The sequence below is a fragment of the Saccoglossus kowalevskii genome, chromosome 18 (assembly GCF_978046115.1).
Source record: "Saccoglossus kowalevskii chromosome 18, keSacKowa6.1, whole genome shotgun sequence".
In the NCBI taxonomy this organism is placed as follows: domain Eukaryota; kingdom Metazoa; phylum Hemichordata; class Enteropneusta; family Harrimaniidae; genus Saccoglossus; species Saccoglossus kowalevskii.
The window spans coordinates 17,098,632-17,120,825 of NC_140658.1; the positions used below are offsets into that span (position 1 = coordinate 17,098,632).

The 22,194-nt window shown below is 33.8% G+C and overlaps 2 protein-coding genes across 2 annotated transcripts in view; one reads left to right on the forward strand and one right to left on the reverse strand.

Moving 5' to 3' along the window:
- Positions 1-1,629: 1,629 nt before the first annotated feature.
- Positions 1,630-13,514, reverse strand: LOC102801217 (homeobox-containing protein 1-like). Its single transcript, XM_006811310.3, has 6 exons — positions 13,443-13,514; positions 8,999-9,641; positions 6,683-6,888; positions 6,112-6,354; positions 5,301-5,396; positions 1,630-4,455 (listed from the first exon to the last, which is right to left on the reverse strand). The coding sequence occupies exons 2-6, from the start codon at positions 9,529-9,531 to the stop codon at positions 4,187-4,189; spliced, it is 1,347 nt and encodes a 448-aa protein (XP_006811373.1). The 5' UTR covers positions 9,532-9,641; positions 13,443-13,514; the 3' UTR covers positions 1,630-4,186.
- Positions 13,515-13,978: 464 nt separating this feature from the next.
- Positions 13,979-22,194, forward strand: part of LOC102805557 (uridine-cytidine kinase-like 1) — a 28,293-nt gene continuing 20,077 nt past the window's right edge. The window contains exons 1-5 of the mRNA XM_085492655.1: positions 13,979-14,071; positions 16,281-16,417; positions 19,603-19,656; positions 20,876-20,982; positions 21,685-21,810. Of these exons, the coding sequence (XP_085348781.1) occupies positions 13,992-14,071; positions 16,281-16,417; positions 19,603-19,656; positions 20,876-20,982; positions 21,685-21,810 (504 nt within the window). The 5' untranslated portion in view covers positions 13,979-13,991. The remainder of the gene's footprint in view (positions 14,072-16,280; positions 16,418-19,602; positions 19,657-20,875; positions 20,983-21,684; positions 21,811-22,194) is intronic.

Consider the following 22,194-nt stretch of genomic DNA (forward strand, 5'->3'; position numbering starts at 1 on the left):
CAATTATTAAGTTGGAAGGACGATATGAACTTCAACTATAATGGCCAACCCCAACCATGGACACTTCCAACTGGAGTTTCAGAAAATGGGATACTATATATTAATTTAGAAATTGAGTGCATATTCAGAAGATGACAAATTGAGCACACATTTTCAACCTGGGCGACGGCAGATGACCACAAGCCAATACGGGAGTTTTGTTTTTCAGTATTCATGTACAAATTATTATATAAGGTAAATCACGTGACACAAAACGCATGGCATGATTAGACAATATTACCCGCATGGATATATGCATGGATGTACAATGTTAGAGGGCGCGTGGTCAGACTGTCTATTGTTTTAACCGGCGTTTCAAGATCACACTTCCACTATGAAAAGGAAAGGAATAAAACATAGACGAGTCTCCACACCCGCATGTTTAGTGGCATCCAGTGACATCGAGATGTCATGGGAGCACTCAAATTGTAATTTAAGCTATCCCATTTCCTGACAGGTGTTAAGGGCTGGATTAGTGTTATATAGGATTTCTCGGATTTATTTTCTATAGTATATTGAGTTTATATAATCTTCCCCAACCCCAAACTCTTGTTGGAAGTGCGGTAAACCCATGGTAAGCCAAACTAGCCCAACTTCCTGCGCATTGTAATCATGGTTCATTAAAAATAACTACGCTGATGTACCAGCTGGAAATTACAAGTAAAATACTTCGTTTACTGATACTGTATATTACATACTCCCTGTGGTGTACTATCAGCGAAACAAAGGTATTCCTTTCATCTTTATGAGTATTTATAAATGTCAAAGGCAGTTGAATCCAACAAGTCAATCAACGAGCACAGTGAAACAAAAACCCTTGTTGCGCTGAGAGTACATAATATAATAGCTTCTAAACAAAATATTCAAGTAGGATTGAATTAAGTTCACCCTCCTCTCATTATTTTTAGATCTCCTGGGTTATCATACATCTACATATGTGACAAACAAACTCACAAATGTTGATCAAAATATTTGAAAAAAAATATAAAAAAAAATTACTCAGCTTTATTTAACCCATTCTCCTTCACAGAGACTATGGGTTTTTTTTTGTCACTAAGCTAAGGAACGCCCCATTAGTTGTGGCTCTCTGTGGCTCCCTGGGTCAGGTCATAAGCTCGAAGAATCTGCATGGGAGAGTGAAATTAACACCTCCTTCTCATACATACTTTTAGTTTGCGTGACATAGCCAGAAAATCATGGTTACCTCGTCTGTTATGAGTTCTTTTGAGTTTTGAATAGTCCAAACTAAATGATTATCTGTTGGGACTTTTCCCAGGTTCTATGTTGGATATGTTATGCGTTATAAGATACTACGAGTGTCTGTCGTTAACAGGTTGAAACCAGAATACAAAAATTATGCTCAAAATGGCCACCAGTCTTCCATTTTAATATCGTTCTGATAAACAAAATTATGTGCAACTAGAACCCATAGTGTCCAATGCATGTACCAAGTTTGAATGAACACAATCAAGATCTGATTTCAGCACGGCAGAAATGCTTCATTTTGATGAATTTTTAGCATCACCAATTGTAGAAAAATCAATTTTTAAACGTACATGTAATGAGAAAAAATTATTCTACAAAACGATGTGTTGGAAATAAGATATTCCGGCAGATATTTTTATTATAGCATAACAACTTAAACTTTTCACAGTGAGTCAACATTACTGGCATATTTTTTACAACAATACTCATATATAAATATAGTTCAAGTAAATATGATAAATAACAATGTATGAAAATGTAAGTACGCAGCAGAAATTAATGCCTTGGAGAACATGAACTATCAATTTGATGAAATTTCTCTGATTAGACAGATTTAAGGGTCACATGTTACATCATGAGGACACATTTGTAACAGGTTCTATGATTGGACAGCTTTAAGGGTCACATGTTACATTATGAGGACAGATATGTAACAGGTTGTATGATTGGACAGCATTAAGGGTCACATGATGTGTCATGAAAATCTAACCAATTACAAAGCAGTCACAATTATTAAAAACAATCACTATAAATGTTATTTGAAATACTTCTGCATACAAGACTGATATACATATAGGGTTTTTAAACAAAATATATACACAAAATTTATTGCAAAAGATACATGTAAGACTAGGGAGTTATCTATTTTAATTGAATTTCACTAAAAATATTGATTTTATCATCAAAATAATATATGAAAAATATAAAAGCAAGCTCAAATTAGGTTTAAAAAACATGGTAGGCAGTATAATTTAGCTTTATTTGCATAATGTGATATGTACATACAAACTCATTACACTACGACTTCATATTCAGGTGCTTTGAGTTAACAAGGTTTATGCTTTATTAACCACAGAAAACTGGATTGGTAAATATGTATGATATGCATTTTTCATAGTCTAACTTCAATTCTAGGGTTCAGAACTGACTTTTTTTGTGTCATAAAAGAGCGATGATTTCAATGAGGCCATTTGAATGTAATGTATTTATTATATGAGCTCATATTTGCTAAAAATTGTATTTAGTGTACGGCGGATCATTATATGTCATTTTAAGGGTGACAGTCGTCGCGCTGCGTCCTGTTCGATGAGAGACTCGTAGCGACGTATACAACACATGTAAAATACATTGTTTATTTACATGAAATTCGAACATGCGTTGCGCGACAACCACCGCGCTTTAACCTTTTTACCACCAGTTCCCTCTTTGCATCACAAAATAGTCAATGTTATAGTCTGCTATTTCCTTCATAGAATTGTGACAAAAATTGCCAAATTTTTCGAGTGAAAATTTAAAATTGAATTAAATTTTGTCTGTTGGCTCTAAAATTAGGATTCATTTCCAGAAATATCAAAGAATATAAGACAAAAAGTGGAGAAAAATTTGGGCGAGAAAGTCTGGTTATGAAAAGGTTAAAGTAAATGCAGGTACTATTATTAGAGAAACTATGGTAGGGATCAGATGATGAATGGTCTACCGGTAACCATGGAGCTATAATCTCATAGCTCCATGATCTCTTGAAGTACACTATTGGGAAAGTGAGTTCCGGTATATTATGACAATTTCACACAAAATAAGGATACCAGCCTGTCATAAGCCAAATATGACATAAAACAAATAAAGTTCAGGCTACTTAATCATTTTCCACAAAGATTTTTCTGTCCTTTTTGTTTGTGTTTGGGTGATATTTTGTGAGGCTCAAAAAAAAGAAAAACCTTCAGGGACCTGTACAGGTGTTTGATTACAAATATTAACATTAGAGTTTAATTTTGTTTGTTTTTAAAAAGAAAAAAAAACAACTTTTGATAAAAAATCAAAAAAAAAGAACAATGGTAATTTCAGAATAAGAAAGACCTGTGTTTGCACTTAAAATGAATCAACCAGACAAATTTTCTTTTTTTCTACAGCTGAATGAATGACACATATGTGCATTTAAAATTGTTAAAATTCACTCACATGTTTATAAAAAAAACAAGTCAGAATGATGAATACAAAAAAAAATATTTGCACAGTGTTTTTTTTCACAAGATGACAAATTACCTTGCTTCAAATTGTATCATTATTTGTTCTTCAGTTTTGACCTTCTATCATGTGACCCACCAATATATAAACAGGATACTGATAGGTTAATTGCTATCATGTGACCTATATTGAGCCTATTGATAAGCCCATTTCACATATTGATAAAATATGGAGGCTAAAAACAACTCATTGCATATCATGTGGCATATAAGGAGATGACTGATAGGTTAATGTACATCATGTGACCTAAATTGAAGTCACTGATACGTTTTCTACACCAGACCTATATGGATACTACTGATAGGTCATTCTACACCATGTGATCTATATGGATACTACTGAAAGGTTTATTCTATACCATGTGACCTACATGGATGCTACTGATAGGTCATTCTACACCATGTGACCTATATGGATACTACTGATAGGTCATTCTACACCATGTGACCTATATGGATACTACTGATAGGTTATTCTATACCATGTGATCTATATGGATACTACTGAAAGGTTTATTCTATACCATGTGACATACATGGATGCTACTGATAGGTCATTCTACACCATGTGACCTATATGGATGCTACTGATAGGTTATTCTACACCCTGTGATCTATATGAGGGCTACTGATAGGTCATTCTACTGATGCCCGGAATCGTCGCTCATTTCGTCATCGTGTTGATTGACAAGTGCTAGAATAGAATGATTAACGGCTGCCATTTCAACTGCCAATTGCATCGGGTCTTGATTGGGAGAGCAACTTCGCTTTTCCGATATTATACTACAATCATCAGGACTATTGACTTCAGTCTTTATTTGTGATGACGTCGATGACGATGATGATGTTGCAAAACCAGGATTTGGTATTGTCAATCGAAGTTCATTATTTGCTGCGGCTTCCATTTCAGCTGCAATGAAACAGTAGACATTGTGACATGTTAATTAGTGCATCGTTACAATATAACTATGTTTTTATTGGAGATGTACTTATAATAGAGCTACTATGGTTGCGTATTGCACTGCAGCAAAGCCATACATAGTTGAGGTGTGTCTATTTTTGCTTGATGTGAAATTTCTATTAGGGATGTTCTTCTAATAAAACAAATATGGTACTTTAAAATACTTTTTTTAAGTAATTTTCGCTGAAAAGTCTTTTTGGGTGTTTTGTATGGAATTTATTTTCACTGATTTTTGACGAGTTGAATGTAAAATATAGGAAAACAGGTATATTCGCTGGATTTTATTTTCATTGAATCATTCCTTCCTTCCTTCAGTGAAAATAGAGAAAATTAATACCAAGCGAAAATAAAGTATTTTTACAGTATTGGGTTCAACAAATAATACACATAATTCTTTATGATAGAAAAATGTCATGCTATCTTCGAAATGTACTATTGCAATTCTGTTTTTTTGTCATATTTTCTGTTTTTGTTTGAAAATAAACAGAAAAATAAACAGTAATTTACGCTGTGAAAAAGAAGCGACAATTCCCTTCAATAATATGCTATAAGGAAAATTGAAGCGAAGATTTAGACATTTGATTATTGTGTCAACATCAGAGAAGTTGTGCCTTTAATATAAATGAAATTTATAATCATTCTAAATCCTCGATTATTATTACATTTCTGTTTTCTGACATATTTTGCAGTAGTGGTCATAAGTGGTGGTGGTAGTGGGGAGAGGATGTATCTAATGACAGTGGTGTATGCTAATGCAGTACCAGTATTGCATTGAATTACAGAATTACATTTACCGATATGTTTTCTTCTTTTCTGGTCTTTTCTTTTGTTGCAAAACCAATTGTAGACTTTTATTGGCGTCACTAATTTATCAGATGGTAATTCATATCCTGTGAAATACAAATATACAACATTATCGCATTTACCATGCCTGTCAGTTTCATGTGATAAGCCCACCCACCGGATATATTTGATATCCCTACTCAATATTGAATGGGGTATTGATGATATGATGGTCAAAATTTCATAATTTGACGTCCTCTCAAAAAATGCCAAAACATGGCTCAAATTATCAGTATTTGATGACTGTTTAAACAACTGTTTAAAATATGGTTTTATTAAAGTTTTCATTATATACCAGTAATTTCAGACATTCACTCATTCCAATGTATTTATCATGACAGCAAAAGCTGTGAAACAAAGACAATGGGAAATATAGGATCTCCAATTCATGACAATGTGACATTAGTAATTCTCATATGTTAACAATAAATCCTATATCACATGGTCACTCATTGGTGCTCCTGTACATATTACATTACATGGTTCAGGAATCTGAATAGCTATATAAAGTTTCACCAGGAATCTGAATAATTAAATAAAGTTTCAAAGGTACTCACCAGGAATCTGAATAATTAAATAAAGTTTCAAAAGTACCCGTCAGGAGTCTGAATAAGTGAATAAAGTTTCAAAGGTACTCACCAGGAATCTGAATAATTAAATGAAGTTTCAAAGGTACTCACCGGGAATCTGAATAATTAAATGAAGTTTCAGAGGTACTCACTAGGAATCTGAATAATTAAATGAAGTTTCAAAGGTACTCACCAGGAATCTGAATAACTGAATTACATGCATCTGCAATAACTTCTCTTTCGTAGTCGTCTGGATACTGATTCTGTTCAAAATATTTTTCTAAAATTGGTATGCAAGAATCCTTCCAGACAAATCTTTTTTTACCAGTATTACCCTTGTCATTTTTGTCAGATGCACTGGTAGTTGGTGTACTCATGGCAATGTTATCAGTCGGCTCTTCCTGGGTGGGCTTTGGTTGATTCTTCGGTGCAATGGCTGCAAAATATGTAGTGTAGTAATAAAAATGTCAAAGTTTGTACGTTTTTTGTCAATTATCAATTTTTTATAGCAATATTGAAGACAGTGTACCCTCTCTAACAGGCCAGATTATGTAGGAATATAAAGTGAAAATGGGACCCCCCCCCCCAAATCAAGTGGAGTCAGTTTGTTGACTGCAAGGAAGTGAGGTCTTGATAACCAGTAATGTGTGTGATTGGTTGAAGACTAATGTATATCATCTGAGAGGCATAGCTTTACCTCACAGCATCTTTACCCTCAGCCACCAAGTACCCCCCCTCCAAAAAAATTATGAAGTGTTCCTTACTTGTAGTGAAAGGAAGTCCTTTCTTTTCATGTACATACCACGAGTACAACGTCTTCTGTGTGTTGGATTTCATCTCGATACCTTGCACTAAGAACAATGATATGTAACTTTGACTGATGCCCGTTTTCTGCGACACAAACATTTGCGATATCTTTCGGTCTGCCATGAACGATTTGATTTCTTCTTTCACAGATAATGGTCCTTTTCTGAAAAATATTACAATTGTTAATATAGCAATAAATACTATTGTTATACATCCGTCACCGTAACGCCATAAGTTACAGAGTGCCGTAATTTTGCAGTATTTTACAGGATATTTTCATCCTACCATATAAGGAAATGCGAATTCCAAATATGAAATGATCATGCGTGTAAGCGTCATCTAATAATAAAAACAAACATGGCTGCCATCAGGGTTTGACCAGACTTCACACAAAGAAGTTGGCTGATTCTGTTCCAAACTTTTTAGATTTCGGTATACCCATGATGTGTCCTTGGAAGGAAAAGATGTATAATAATGAGGTTATTATAAAGATACCTCAAAGTATGCTCAAAGACAGTACAGCGAGAGTATCGACCGACGAGCAGCGGAGGTCAATGCGTCGACGTACTGTCTATTATAGTATAGTAATAAATATAGCTGCTAAAGTAAACAAGATTTTTGTTAACTACTGTAGAATACTTTATTTTTGCTATTTTCGCTGAAGGGATGATTCCGTGAAAATAAAATCCAGCGAATATACTTTTTTTCCTGTATTTCACATTAAACTCAGGAAAAATCAGTGAAAATAAATTTCAAGCAAAACGCCCAAAAAGCCTTTTCAGCGAAAATAAAGTATTCCACAGTATCAGATTCGTATGGCATGACCACATGGATGTGAGAAACAATTCAACAGGAATCTTTACTTGTCAAAGGATGAGGGAAAAAAAATAATTGTATTCTCAAAAACCTAATCTAACGGTACACATATTTTTAATTAAATTTGAACTTGTTCATGCAAATTAGCTAAGTTCTAAGCACATAAATAATTTTGTACACGTACTACCTCTGATATAGTGGATTACCAGAATTTGATAAAGGTTCATTATACTGACTAAATGAAATTGGTTATCATTCTTTTTTAACTTTTTCACCACCAGTTTCCTCTTTTCATCACAAATTCACAAAATACTTCTGTTTATAGTCTGCACTTTCCTTCAAAAGATTTGGACAAAAATAGCTAAATTTTTTGAGTAAAAACTGAAAAATTGTCTGTTGGCTCGAAAATTAGGGTTCATTTCCAGAAATATTGAAGAATACTGTAAAAGGATTAATTATTCACTGGATTTTAATTTTGCTTATTTTGCTGACTTGCAAATGCACTAAATTAAAACCCAGTGAATATGTAAAAGTTAGCATAGAACACATTATCTAAATGATAAAACCGTGAATTTAAAACCCACTGAGTATGTCTGAAATCCTAATTCAGTGAAATTTAAACCCAGTGAAAATAAGTCATTTTGCAGTATAAGAAAAAACTGAAGACAAATTTGGTCAAGAAAGTGTGGTAGTCATTCTTTCTTAATCATGGGTCTGTATTAAATGCATGATTATGATAGAAATAATCTATCTACCAAATATTGTATACCAAAAATTTCCCTTCCACTTTGATGTATTTTCTGCATGATTTGTCCTGCAACAACGACCTCTGACCCGAAAGGTCAAGTCTGTTCCTGACTAATCCGAATGCTGTATTATACTAATTTTTTGACAAACAAATTTTCACAAATTCAGCAAGTCATGAAATTCATTATCCTCGGGGGCGGAGCTACGTCACAAGACGTTCCACGTTGCTACGACGCGCACCACTGTACATGCATTTCTATGGGCTCTGTGCGCGCTGCTGTGGAACGCCGGTCGAGCCGGTGAAAATTCAAGAAAACAACACAAACTCAACTTTGAAGTAATCCCGAACAACCAAATTTACCGGTATATATGTTACACATGTAGGGCTAATCTTGTTACACTGTTCAGAGAAGTCTCAACAATCATCCCAAAATACCGTTTTCTGCGAATTTTTGGCCTTTATTTTCACCGCCGCGGGTTGCCAGGCGGTGAAAATGCCCGGATGTCCGCCCCCGAGGATTCATTAGATCCAGAGTATCAGTGATTTTCATGAAATTTTTTCTATTCAAAAATAAATGTCATGTCATAAAACCCTGAAATTACAAAAACTAAACGCTTCAGAGTATGCATTAGGTAATTTTTATGTGACAAAGCAGAATCATAGACATTTCCGGGTCCTCTAATTGTATATTGGCCTGTCCCTTAAGTACCTGATAAGTTCCTCTACTTCTTCGTCCTCCGGAGTTAATCCTGTGTCCATAGACCCTGTGTTACCGTAGTTACCAGGAATGTGCCACGACATAGTGGGATTGCTACTACTATTATTGGTGCTTGAAGTCGTAGTCACTTGAGTTTGTGCAGGTTTATTTGCCTGCAGAAAACTAAACGTACTTGATGTTCCAGTAGATGTATACACTGCACTTGGCTGTGCGAAATTAATCACGGGCATAGAAACATTTGAGGTGTTGTTCACACCCATCATGCAATTGTTCCCATAATTCCCTGCATTGTTACCATAGCTACCATTGCTAGGGTAGGTCACATTTCTGTTCTGGTTTTGATTTTGACTTTCCTTGCTCTGATTGGTTGAATTAGAGTTCCTAATGAATCCATATCTGTTATCGTATTCGCCATCCAGCCTTTCCATTGTATCTAGTGCTCGCACAATTTCATCTTTCGTCATACCACTTTTCCGTAACCGTCTCAGCAAATCAATTTGCTCTATGGTGTATTTGGGTTCCATGGCGATGACTGATGACCTATGGTGTATATTATATTGTGATTAAATTACACAGGATGACCTTTGACCTTTGGAAGAGTATTGCATACACGCATCAATGGTATAAAAATAATCTGTAAACAAAATTACACAAATGTTAAAAGATGCATCAGAGAAAAATCAAAAATATTTTAGGATCTTATTTTTATGCTGTGGCATATTTAAAAGTTACTTCTGTACAATAATTGTGTAGGACATCTTTCCAGTCAAGAATATGAAATCTAATCATCTACATGTATTTGTACAGTCAGATCCTAAAGTAATTACTCCTTGAATCAAGAAAAACAATTCAGAGACAAGCAAAATGTTTGGTTTTTTGATAGGATTTATACATGGAAGTTTTTTATTCAACAAATTGTGCATAAAACAATAATTTTGACTTTTTCGAAGTTACTTCCCCTGAACAAATTATGCAAAAGTGCACTTGGCAACATACAATTAAACCTTTACTTTACTAGAAGAACTTGTGAATTTAAAACCCAGTGCTGTGAATGCTAAAAAAAAAAAATTTTCCGAAAACCACTGAGTTAGCATTTTTCAGATGCTTAAAGTGGGCTTAAAAAAATATGATCAGATCAGAACAGCTTAAATTCCAAACATCAGAAAAATTTTTATTCTCCGACAATGTACTCAAATATTGTTCTCGATTCATGCACTGATTTGTTGTGTGAAATATCGATGACCCTAAAAATCAGACTAACTTGGAGGTTTCAGAAAATGACAAGATTAATTTAGGGCATATAATAATAAACACGTATCAGTGAATATAATCACTTTGAAAGTAAAATATTACTGGGGTATGAGGTTATTAGGAGAATACTACAAAACATGCATGAAGGAGACTGTATTGGTCGATGAGTATCAGAGGTTAATGCGACCCTGTACTGCCCGAGTGCATACTTTCTGTTGTTTTGGTGATACACTAACTGTTATACCTATAACAACATACCTATGTTATACCTCCTGCTTGTAGTAATAACTAGCTCAAAATGAGAATGAAAAATGGTTTACTCCATGAGAAACGTTTGTGTTCAGTGATGGGATTCTTTTTCCATTTTGGGAGGGGGGACTTTGAATGTGATGTCAATGACCTTGAATGATTCATTGTTGGTGACTGTGTGCTTTCTAACAAGACTGATTTTGTAGCTATATGCCGAGATAAAATGCAGCGACTTTGTGAAATCTCATCCATGTAAGTCAATCAAATTTGGCAACAAAAATGTAACATGAAAATAAAGCTAGGAATTTGATTTACAGAACACAATAAATCAATCCCAACCCTGGCTGTGTGTAGTAAATACACATGTGCCAAAAACTCAGTTTAGAGATCAGCTTTATAGCTAAGCCGGCATTAAAACATGTATGAACAAGATAAGCTGGTGCCATGCTGATTTAGTTTAAGACGTCCTAAAATTACTGACGGGCACCCCGTACTTGCAGAAACGGTTTTAGCACATGTGGAAAATAACGTTGCCTTATACCGCGAGGGTTGTCACCTAAGTACGCGTGGGAATTGAGTCCCAAGCGACGATAACAACACACTAAAAACGCTCATGGGTAGACGCTTGTTTGTAAACAATGACACGCTATGGCCATCTGACGCATGCGCAGGTGACGACTTCCTCGCTTTAAAATGTCAGCCTTGTTCTAGAGTTCCATTCATTGCAAGTATTTTAAAGAAACATGGCAGCCGATAACATCACCAGCTCAGTTTTGTCTGGTAATAGACTCAATGGAGCGGAACAGTTGCAATTTTAGAGAAACTTTGATTATATAGGTGTTTGTTTTCAGCGCAATTAACAACGTGATAATGCAGGATTACGGCAACAGTCGCAGCCCTGTTCAAATATGGAATATGATTTCTGTATCAAAATACCCTAAACATTTTCGCGCTTCAAACGAAAGTTAGCAGTGCTGTGTTCTCCCCAAGATACAATCAGTGTGGCTGTATTATCAAAATGCTTGTTTTACCACCATGCTGATGTCACATTCATTATCCTGCCTGCCAGAGAGATTTATTAATTCCCACTGACTTTTTAAATCAAATTAATATAAATTGACGAAAACTTGTTTGTCACTCTTAATTTCGCAAGTGAACAATTGTGTAATTAAAGTGATTTAATGAATATGTTAACAAATAATAAGCAAAGTTATGCAAATTAGTATGTACATTATTACTGCTACATTGGTTTCAATTTCTAGTGAGAACACTGGCCAGATGACAGTGACATTCAATATTATGAATGCACTGAAATAAAAAAAAAAAACGATGACAGAAAAAATATCTGTTTCACACCTGAGGCATTCGTGCATTAAATCTTTGAGTACTTAGTGGAACAACATGCCGGTTTTTACATATTTTTCTATAAAATGTTGGATAATTTTAGACTAAATGAACACAATTTCCTTTTGGCTATAATTCTTAATCAAAATTTTAGTTACGAACCACATCGAGGTCACGACTCGATTAGCCTTGCTCAACTGGTTCGTAACCAGTTTTGTGATTGGTTGTTGACAAAATGCTGAACAGGCCACGCCTCCAACTGTACCATGCGTTCGGGCAAACCGTTAGGAATTCCTAAATGGGGTCAATTTTTGTAGTTTTCTTGATTTATTCTGCAGACATCGGTAAAATGTAGGTAAGGCTTTGGCGAAATTTGAAGGAGCAACTAATATTCTTCAACCTGGTATTTTTTATAGATTTTATTTTTCAATCTTTTCGTCTGTTTTTTCGAGTTTAAAAAATGTGAGCTGACTGGAGCCTTCATCCCTTGTCTATTTCTTACACTAGATACCAGCCGATACGCCCCCCCCCACGCTCATAGGGAGTGCGTACAGTTGATCATAGTTCCTGGGCTCCCTGTGCTCTACCAAGCCATATTGTCTATTATTACATGTAGTGTATACGCTTGCATAAATTATAGACATAACAAATATGATTTTTATTTATACATGCTTTTAATAATTAAGTGGATCGTTTCCTTTTTTTTTTTGAATGCGAAACAAAAAAAATCTTAAGCCCCCCCCCCCAAATAAAAAAAAAGTCAGCTTGAAAGTGTTTTTATGGGTTTCAGTTTTTTTAAATTATCTAGCTATTTTAGTAATTATTATATTTTACTTTCGTTTATCTGGTCATTTTTTTTTAATTGTTTTATGTTTTTTTCTTAAACATATTTACTTTATTGTAATCAATTTAATACCCTAAAGAGGGTACAATGACAATAAAGTTTACTTTACTAACTATAATGACAAAATATTGTGAAAACAAAAGAAACAAAGCATTAAAAAATGCACATCTCACAATAAATAATGGAAATACATGTATGATTCTAAAAATAGTGTACCAATGGGTAAAACCACCCACTCCTTCGATGCTAATATAATAATAATAATAATGTTAAATTTAGTGATTATGATGTGAAGGGACTATTGAATATAAAAAATGAAATTGGTTGTTAAATTTGATAACAATTTTGTTGTAGTGATAGATTTATTACAAGTATTTTTAAAGGAAAATTTCTAGAAAATTGAAAATAAAATGCCACTCTTATTCCAAGCAGACACTTAGATAATGTTCTCAAGATTTACTGTGAATATTAGTTTTGAATGGTTATCATAAGTTACTCGGTAGATTCATAAATTTCGTCAATTTCCTGAAAAATGTTTTTTTTATTCAATACGTTCAGAGGTTCGAACAAAGGGCGAAAAACGACAAGAATGCCATCGGCACTGTAGCCTGATGTGTAAGGTAAACTAGCGATGTTTTAGTTTGCCTGCGCTGGTAAAAGAAGATGCAACTCGTTCATAGGCTTACATTTGGTATTCCAGAACTATTTCTAACCAAAAAAACACAAAATAATGACAAAAGTACGAACCTGTTAATGCGGGTTATCAAAGCCATGCTAAACCAAAATGGCGACCACGGCTGGTTAATAATTGGTTAATACATTTCTATTAATATTCATGATATGGTGAACGCTAGTGAACAGCTGGTACGTAAGTAAATGGCTAGAATACGACGCAATTCAATCACTTTATAGCTGAAACGGAACCTTTATTGTTAAGTTCGATCTAGTTTAATTATAAGAACTTATACTGCCTGCGTTAGAACCAAAAATACACACAACTCAAGTAATTCAATTTCGAAATACGTTTTGTCTAAAGACAGTACAACAATAAACCAAACTGCGCGAAACACTGTTTACCTAATTATTCAAATTATTACAGTACGAGATTCGTCGCTATAAAAGCCAAACATCAAATTTCCGTAAGCTAGTTTGAATATTAACTCATTTAAAAAAAACATATTACCATTTCTATTTATCGGTTCTAATTACATTTTCTATGTGTGTTGCGTATTTTAACGACGTCTGCCTCATTGTTGTGAAAATAGTAGTCACTGTTTTCAGAACAAGAACAACAACATGGCTGACATCTTCGATGGCAGCGGCGACCCAGATGGCGATCTGCCAAGCTCGGTTGGCTCTGCCAACTCGAACGGGAGGTAAATAGCAAATATTTCCGACGTTAAATGTATTATATGAGACTGAAACTTGTCTCGGCTTCTTTTTTTTTGAAATTGCCATCTTTCCAACAACCCGTATACCACGTGTCGTGATGGTGACATGACCTCTAGTTGGCTGGAGGGGTGGGGTGGGTGGTGGTGTTATATTGAGCATGAATTACATCGTTTACTAGAATGTAAACTGTACACAGAACACATAGATGACATATATAATATTCTTAAAGGAATTAACAGTGATTACCAAAACTTAAAATAAACAATTTAAACTTGTACTACAGTCATCAAATACAAACCATCTTATCACTCTCATCACACTTATCACACTCATTTAGTTAAATATAAACAAGACTAATTCTTTTATTTTGTCATGTTCTTTTATATTTTATACATATTCTGTGCTACATACAGATATACTTACATATCACAGTATTTTAATATTTCTTATATTATTATTATTATTATTAATAATAGTCTGTAGTATTTTTGTCGTTCATCAATTTTGAGTTCTTTTTTAAATCAATTTTTACATTTCATGTACTTTTATTATTTACTTTATTAATCTGAAAACCTAAAAAAATATGTTAACTCTTTCTTTACGGTATTAATTTTAATAAAGCATTATTCTCTTCTATTGTATTCTATTGCTGGGCACACTTTTGTGTTTGCTCAGTATGGGTTAGCCAAATAGTAATTATTAGTATTTAGAGAAATGTGTATTTCCGAGGTTTTGCTTTTTATCTTTTGTTGTTTCTTTTTTTAGAAACAAAAATTTGCAATTAATTTAGGGGTTGACCCTATAAAATTATAGGGGACAGCGGGAAATTTTAATTACAGGCTAGACACAGAAAAAGAAAAAAACATACCGTGAAATAATTTATTTTCACTGGAATTAATTTTCGCTGAAAAAGACTTTTTAGGTAATGTGTATGGAATTTATTTTCACTAATTTTTGGTGAGCTGAATGTAAAATACAGGAAAGAAGGTATATTCGCTGGATTTTATTTTCACTGAATCACTCCATCAGCAACAATTAATTCCAAGCGAAAATAAAGTCTTTTACAGTATATGCAAGCAAGGTACTGCAAGGGAACACTTGGCACATTAAAAAAAAAGAAATGCAGATAAGACTCACCATCTGCAGCCAACCCCATCATTTAAAATGGTTAGCCTCTTACTATCACTGTTATCAATATTAGATATTATTATAATCTTGTTAGCATTATCTTGAGTAACTTGAGTTGATCTATGCTTTTAGCTCAATATATTTCTAAAGTACACCTCAAAATGAAAGTGTACACATAACTCGAGGATTGGATATGTGGTAAAGCCATAACGAGGTTGAGTGGTATTTGAATAGAAATGTATAACCATAATTAATCACTGTCAACTATTAACTCTACTGTGGCTGTTGCAAACATGTGATCACAATCAAGGCTAATTTTTGCTTGCATACATTTTTATACCAGATAGTCACAAATTATGTTTCTTGTATCAGGGATAATACAGAGTGATAGTTAATTTCTGCTATTATGGTTACACAAACTTGCCCATCTACTTGTGTTCGCTTGGATTATATTGCCGCTATTTACCCCTAAAGGGATTTAGGGTAAGTAGCAATAAGTGAAAAAAAATAAGTCTCCAGTCAACCATCTTTAACTAGATTTGGCATGGTGACCCTGTATTGTTTTGTGACTGTTCTAGAAATTACTGGAAGGCTATCACTCCGTGTTTCTAAATGTATGCTAGAGAAATTATTTCCCGGAAAATGTGAGGCTGTAACTACACCATCATGTATTATGACAATTGAATTTTCATTTGAGTTCCTGTTTAACTTGGAGGTATCTGTTCATACCTCCATGCTGTTTAACAACTTCCCTAGCAACATTGTGCTGACCACAATAGCAACAATAATTTAAATAACAAAATATTACTGAATGTAAAGTTGTACCCATCTTAGTAATACCTTCCCTATTTTACTAGAAACACTATTTATAATAAATAAATAAATAAATATATAAATAAATAAATAAATAAATAAAGTCAAGGAGACATTTCTTCAGTTTATTTTTTTTCAATGATAAGATTGTTGGGACAAAATTTGCGAAAGTCCCTAAAGACCTATAAGTAAAATGATCTCAGATTTTTTTCTGATTATGTTTGTTTATTTAGTTATTCATTTGGTTTCTAGTGGCAGCGGTGAAGACTTGGATGTGAAAGCGCCAGCATCTCCTTTGGGTAAAGGTAGTAGAAGAAAACGAACAACGTCAACCAGCGACAAATCAGATAGAGTATATAGGACAGTTAAGAGAACAATATTTACAGCAGGTATTTATGTACATTACAATTAGATAGAGTATATAGGACAGTTAGAACAATATTTACAGCAGGTATTTATGTACATTGCAATCAGATAGAGTATATAGGACAGTTAAGAGAACAATATTTACAGCAGGTATTTATGTACATTACAATTAGATAGAGTATATAGGACAGTTAAGAGAACAATATTTACAGCAGGTATTTATGTACATTGCAATCAGATAGAGTATATAGGACAGTTAAGAGAACAATATTTACAGCAGGTATTTATGTACATTGCAATCAGATAGAGTATATAGGACAGTTAAGAGAACAATATTTACAGCAGGTATTTATGTACATTACAATTAGATAGAGTATATAGGACAGTTAAGAGAACAATATTTACAGCAGGTATTTATGTACATTGCAATCATATAAGAGTATATAGGACAGTTAAGAGAACAATATTTACAGCAGGTATTTATGTACATTACAATTAGATAGAGTATATAGGACAGTTAAGAGAACAATATTTACAGCAGGTATTTATGTACATTGCAATCAGATAGAGTATATAGGACAGTTAGAAGAACAATATTTACAGCAGGTATTTATGTACATTGCAATCAGAGTATATAGAACAGTTAAGAGAACAATATTTACAGCAGGTATTTATGTACATTGCAATAAGATAGAGTATATAGGACAATATTTACAGCAGGTATTTATGTACATTGCAATCAGATAGAGTATATAGGACAGTTAAGAGAACAATATTTACAGCAGGTATTTATGTACATTGCAATCATATAGAGTATATAGGACAGTTAAGAGAACAATATTTACAGCAGGTATTTATGTACATTACAATTAGATAGAGTATATAGGACAGTTAAGAGAACAATATTTACAGCAGGTATTTATGTACATTGCAATCAGGTAGAGTATATAGGACAGTTAAGAGAACAATATTTACAGCAGGTATTTATGTACATTACAATTAGATAGAGTATATAGGACAGTTAAGAGAACAATATTTACAGCAGGTATTTATGTACATTGCAATCAGATAGAGTATATAGGACAGTTAGAAGAACAATATTTACAGCAGGTATTTATGTACATTGCAATCAGAGTATATAGGACAGTTAAGAGAACAATATTTACAGCAGGTATTTATGTACATTACAATTAGATAGAGTATATAGGACAGTTAAGAGAACAATATTTACAGCAGGTATTTATGTACATTGCAATCAGATAGAGTATATAGGACAGTTAGAAGAACAATATTTACAGCAGGTATTTATGTACATTGCAATCAGAGTATATAGGACAGTTAAGAGAACAATATTTACAGCAGGTATTTATGTACATTGCAATCAGAGTATATAGGACAGTTAAGAGAACAATATTTACAGCAGGTATTTATGTACATTACAATTAGATAGAGTATATAGGACAGTTAAGAGAACAATATTTACAGCAGGTATTTATGTACATTGCAATCATATAAGAGTATATAGGACAGTTAAGAGAACAATATTTACAGCAGGTATTTATGTACATTACAATTAGATAGAGTATATAGGACAGTTAAGAGAACAATATTTACAGCAGGTATTTATGTACATTGCAATCAGATAGAGTATATAGGACAGTTAGAAGAACAATATTTACAGCAGGTATTTATGTACATTGCAATCAGAGTATATAGAACAGTTAAGAGAACAATATTTACAGCAGGTATTTATGTACATTGCAATAAGATAGAGTATATAGGACAATATTTACAGCAGGTATTTATGTACATTGCAATCAGATAGAGTATATAGGACAGTTAAGAGAACAATATTTACAGCAGGTATTTATGTACATTGCAATCATATAGAGTATATAGGACAGTTAAGAGAACAATATTTACAGCAGGTATTTATGTACATTACAATTAGATAGAGTATATAGGACAGTTAAGAGAACAATATTTACAGCAGGTATTTATGTACATTGCAATCAGGTAGAGTATATAGGACAGTTAAGAGAACAATATTTACAGCAGGTATTTATGTACATTACAATTAGATAGAGTATATAGGACAGTTAAGAGAACAATATTTACAGCAGGTATTTATGTACATTACAATTAGATAGAGTATATAGGACAGTTAAGAGAACAATATTTACAGCAGGTATTTATGTACATTGCAATCAGATAGAGTATATAGGACAGTTAGAAGAACAATATTTACAGCAGGTATTTATGTACATTGCAATCAGAGTATATAGGACAGTTAAGAGAACAATATTTACAGCAGGTATTTATGTACATTGCAATCAGAGTATATAGGACAGTTAAGAGAACAATATTTACAGCAGGTATTTATGTACATTGCAATCAGAGTATATAGGACAGTTAAGAGAACAATATTTACAGCAGGTATTTATGTACATTGCAATCAGATAGAGTATATAGGACAGTTAAGAGAACAATATTTACAGAGGTATTTATGTACATTGCAATCAGATAGAGTATATAGGACAGTTAAGAGAACAATATTTACAGCAGGTATTTATGTACATTGCAATCAGTTTGGGCCACTGCACAAAATTTGTCTTAAGAAAACTTTTGGTTAAGGAGGTGGGGGTAAGCTTTGCGTTTCCCGGGCGCAAGTTTAGTTTTCAACAGCCTCTAAGCAATTTTGGCACTTAACTAGATGCATTTCACTACATAGTGTATGAAATTGAAAGAAATGTATCTCAGAGTGCCCAACTCCACTGATGGTTCTGGCTAACCTGACTGAGAAAATGTTGTGGAGAGGACAAATAATGATCCATTAAGGTTTAGGGAAACAGTGCTCATTGATAAAAAAAAAAAAAATGTTTTTCTCATTGGTTGGTTGATATGGTTAAACACCTGCTAACCGGTAACACTGATCAATGAAAAATCATGGTGAACAGGTAACTAGCTAACAACTACATGCAAATCATAATTTTATGTGTTATAAATAAACAAGACATTTGTTTATCAGAAATCCTTAATAGATTTCTAGAAATAAAAATATGCCTCTGTATTGACCATTAAAAAATTACTTGTTTTGAATAGTAAAAGTCTGTACCACTAAATACAATAACAATTTGAATATGATCTTGATGTTAAGTTCAAGAGACAATATTGAGTACATGTAACTGTAGACTTGTTTTCTTTACAGGGCGACCACCGTGGTATAATGTACATGGGGAATTGAAAGAAGCATTTGTTATAGGTAAAGTTGATGAATGTATTATTGTACCAGTATTTAGGCATTCAGACAATGATATATCAATATCTGGATAGTGTACTATTAGTGTTCAGACAATGTGATGTCAGTGTTCAGCAATGTGATGCCAGTGTTCAGACAATGTGATGTTCAGTGTTCAGACAATGTGATCAGTGTTCAGACAATGTGATGTTCAGTGTTCAGACAATGTGATGTCAGTGTTCAGACAATGTGATCAGTGTTCAGACAATGTGATGTTCAGTGTTCCGACAATGTGATGTTTAGTGTTCAGAGATTGTGATGTTTAGTGTTCAGAGATTGTGATGTTCAGTGTTCAGACAATGTGGTGGTCAGTGTTCAGACAATGTAATGGTCAGTGTTCAGACAATGTGATGGTCAGTGTTCAATGTGATATCAGTGTTCAGTCAATGTGATATTAGTGTTCAGACAATGTGATGTCAGTGTTAAGACAATGTGATGTAAGTGTTCAATCTGATGTCAGTGTTCAGACAATGTGACGTTGTTCAGTGTTCAATGTGATGTCAGTGTTCGGACAATGTGATGTCAGTGTTCGGACAATCTGATGTCAGTGTTCAGACAATGTGATGTTCAAACAAACTCCTCCAGTGTTTGCTACTAATGTCAAAATGTTGATCACTTACAAGGCTTGCTCTTAAACTTGTCAGCCCTACCAGTACTGCAAGTTTTAGTGATTAGACTAGACTGGCGCAGTCGGGGCGATTAATTTGTTTTTGTAGTTTAAATAAAATAAAATAAATTGCAAAATGGAAGTGTTTGGGCGAAATCACCCCGACTGATTTATTCTGCAGGAAATTCATTGCTATTAAATATTCATGGTTTTAATGTAGTTTCCAGTCGTAGAATTAAAAAAAATCGGCTGCAAAAAATCAGCCGACGGAGACCTCGGTCGGAGATCAGTTGAAGAGATGCTGTAATTGGCTTAGATGATTGTGTACTAGAACGCTCATTAACATATTTACCTGTTGAAAAATCGACGGGTTCCTGCAGTGTCGATAGAGGGCCATGTAGAATAAACCAGTCGGGGTGATTTCGCAGTTACAGGGGATCACACTTTCATTTCGCGAATTTTGTTTATTTTATTTAAACTACAAAAACAAATTAATCGCCCCGACTGCGCCAGTCTATGATCAGACCAGAGTGTCTGTCTTAAGTTCAACACTGAACTATGTATTGGTAATTTCAGGTCTGTGTGGTGGTAGTGCATCTGGCAAGACTACTGTTGCAAAAAGAATTATAGAAGAGTTGAATGTACAGTGGGTAAATATTTTATCCATGGATTCATTTTATAAGGTATGTAATTCACATCAGTGAACTTATTATACCCACCTTTCTCATACACTTGTAACAGTTGATATATTGTACTACTTTTATTTGTAGTGCATGTACACTAGGCTTAAACTTTTGAAAATTGCTGATGGGTTAGAAATGCTTCTCTTAAACTCATTAATGGTAAAATACTAATCTATACTAACTGCAGTTTGTTTTACAATGTTGAAACTTTTAATACAACAAAGCTGAAGTGTAGTTTGTAATCTGTACTCAACATGTGATGAGTAGTTTGTAATCTGTACTCAACATGTGATGAGTAGTTTGTAATCTGTACTCAACATGTGATGAGTAGTTTGTAATCTGTACTCAACATGTGATGAGTAGTTTGTAATCTGTACTCAACATGTGATATTTGTGATGAGTTCAAATTTTCCACGCCAAGAAAAATAAATTCAAACTCTAAAAACACTAATTATTCATAAATGATCTTCATACAGTTTAAGTAACAATGAATTCAGTTTAGAAAACAACTCAACTTTGAATCTTCCCTGTTCTTCTACATGGCATCCCAGTGATGTCTTACTTTCTTGGCATAATTTTCATTGCTAAGAAATAGGTACTGCAATGTATACAAAATGTTATAGCCTTTATGTAGTGTGTGGACTTGTACATAGTCTGGTTCATATGGAGGACTGACTCATGTTTTTTTCATCTCTTGTGCAGAATTTTACTGAAAAAGAAAGAGCATTAGCTGTAAAAAATGAGTTCAATTTTGATCACCCTGACGCATTTGATATTGATCTTATAGTTACCACGTTAAAACAACTTAAAGAGCTAAAACATGTAGAGGTAAGTTTTTTGACATTGTTTTTATATGCATAATTCATGATCTGTTTAATGAATCTCTGATGACAGCAATTCTGATCCATGCTAACCGATCTGATCCATGTTGGCCGATCTGATCCATGCTAACCGATCTGATCCATGTTGGCCGATCTGATCCATGCCAACCTATCTGATCCATGTTGGCCGATCTGATCCATGCTAACCGATCTGATCCATGCTGGCTGATCTGATCCATGCTGGCCGATCTGATCCATGCTAACCGATCTGATCCATGCTAACCGATCTGATCCATGCTAACCGATCTGATCCATGCTGGCCGATCTGATCCATGCTAACCGATCTGATCCATGCTAAATGATCTGATCTATGCTAACCAATCTGATCCAT

Excerpts from the sequence above, each read along its gene's own strand:
- LOC102801217 (XM_006811310.3), bottom strand. The coding sequence starts at position 9,531 with ATGGAACCCAAATACACCATAGAGCAAATTGATTTGCTGAGACGGTTA. Across the intron at positions 6,889-8,998 it reads GAAGTAGAGGAACTTATCAG|AAAAGGACCATTATCTGTGA; the intron begins GTACTTAAGGGA and ends AATATTTTTCAG. Across the intron at positions 5,397-6,111 it reads TTCAGTTATTCAGATTCCTG|GATATGAATTACCATCTGAT; the intron begins GTGAGTACCTTT and ends TGTATTTCACAG.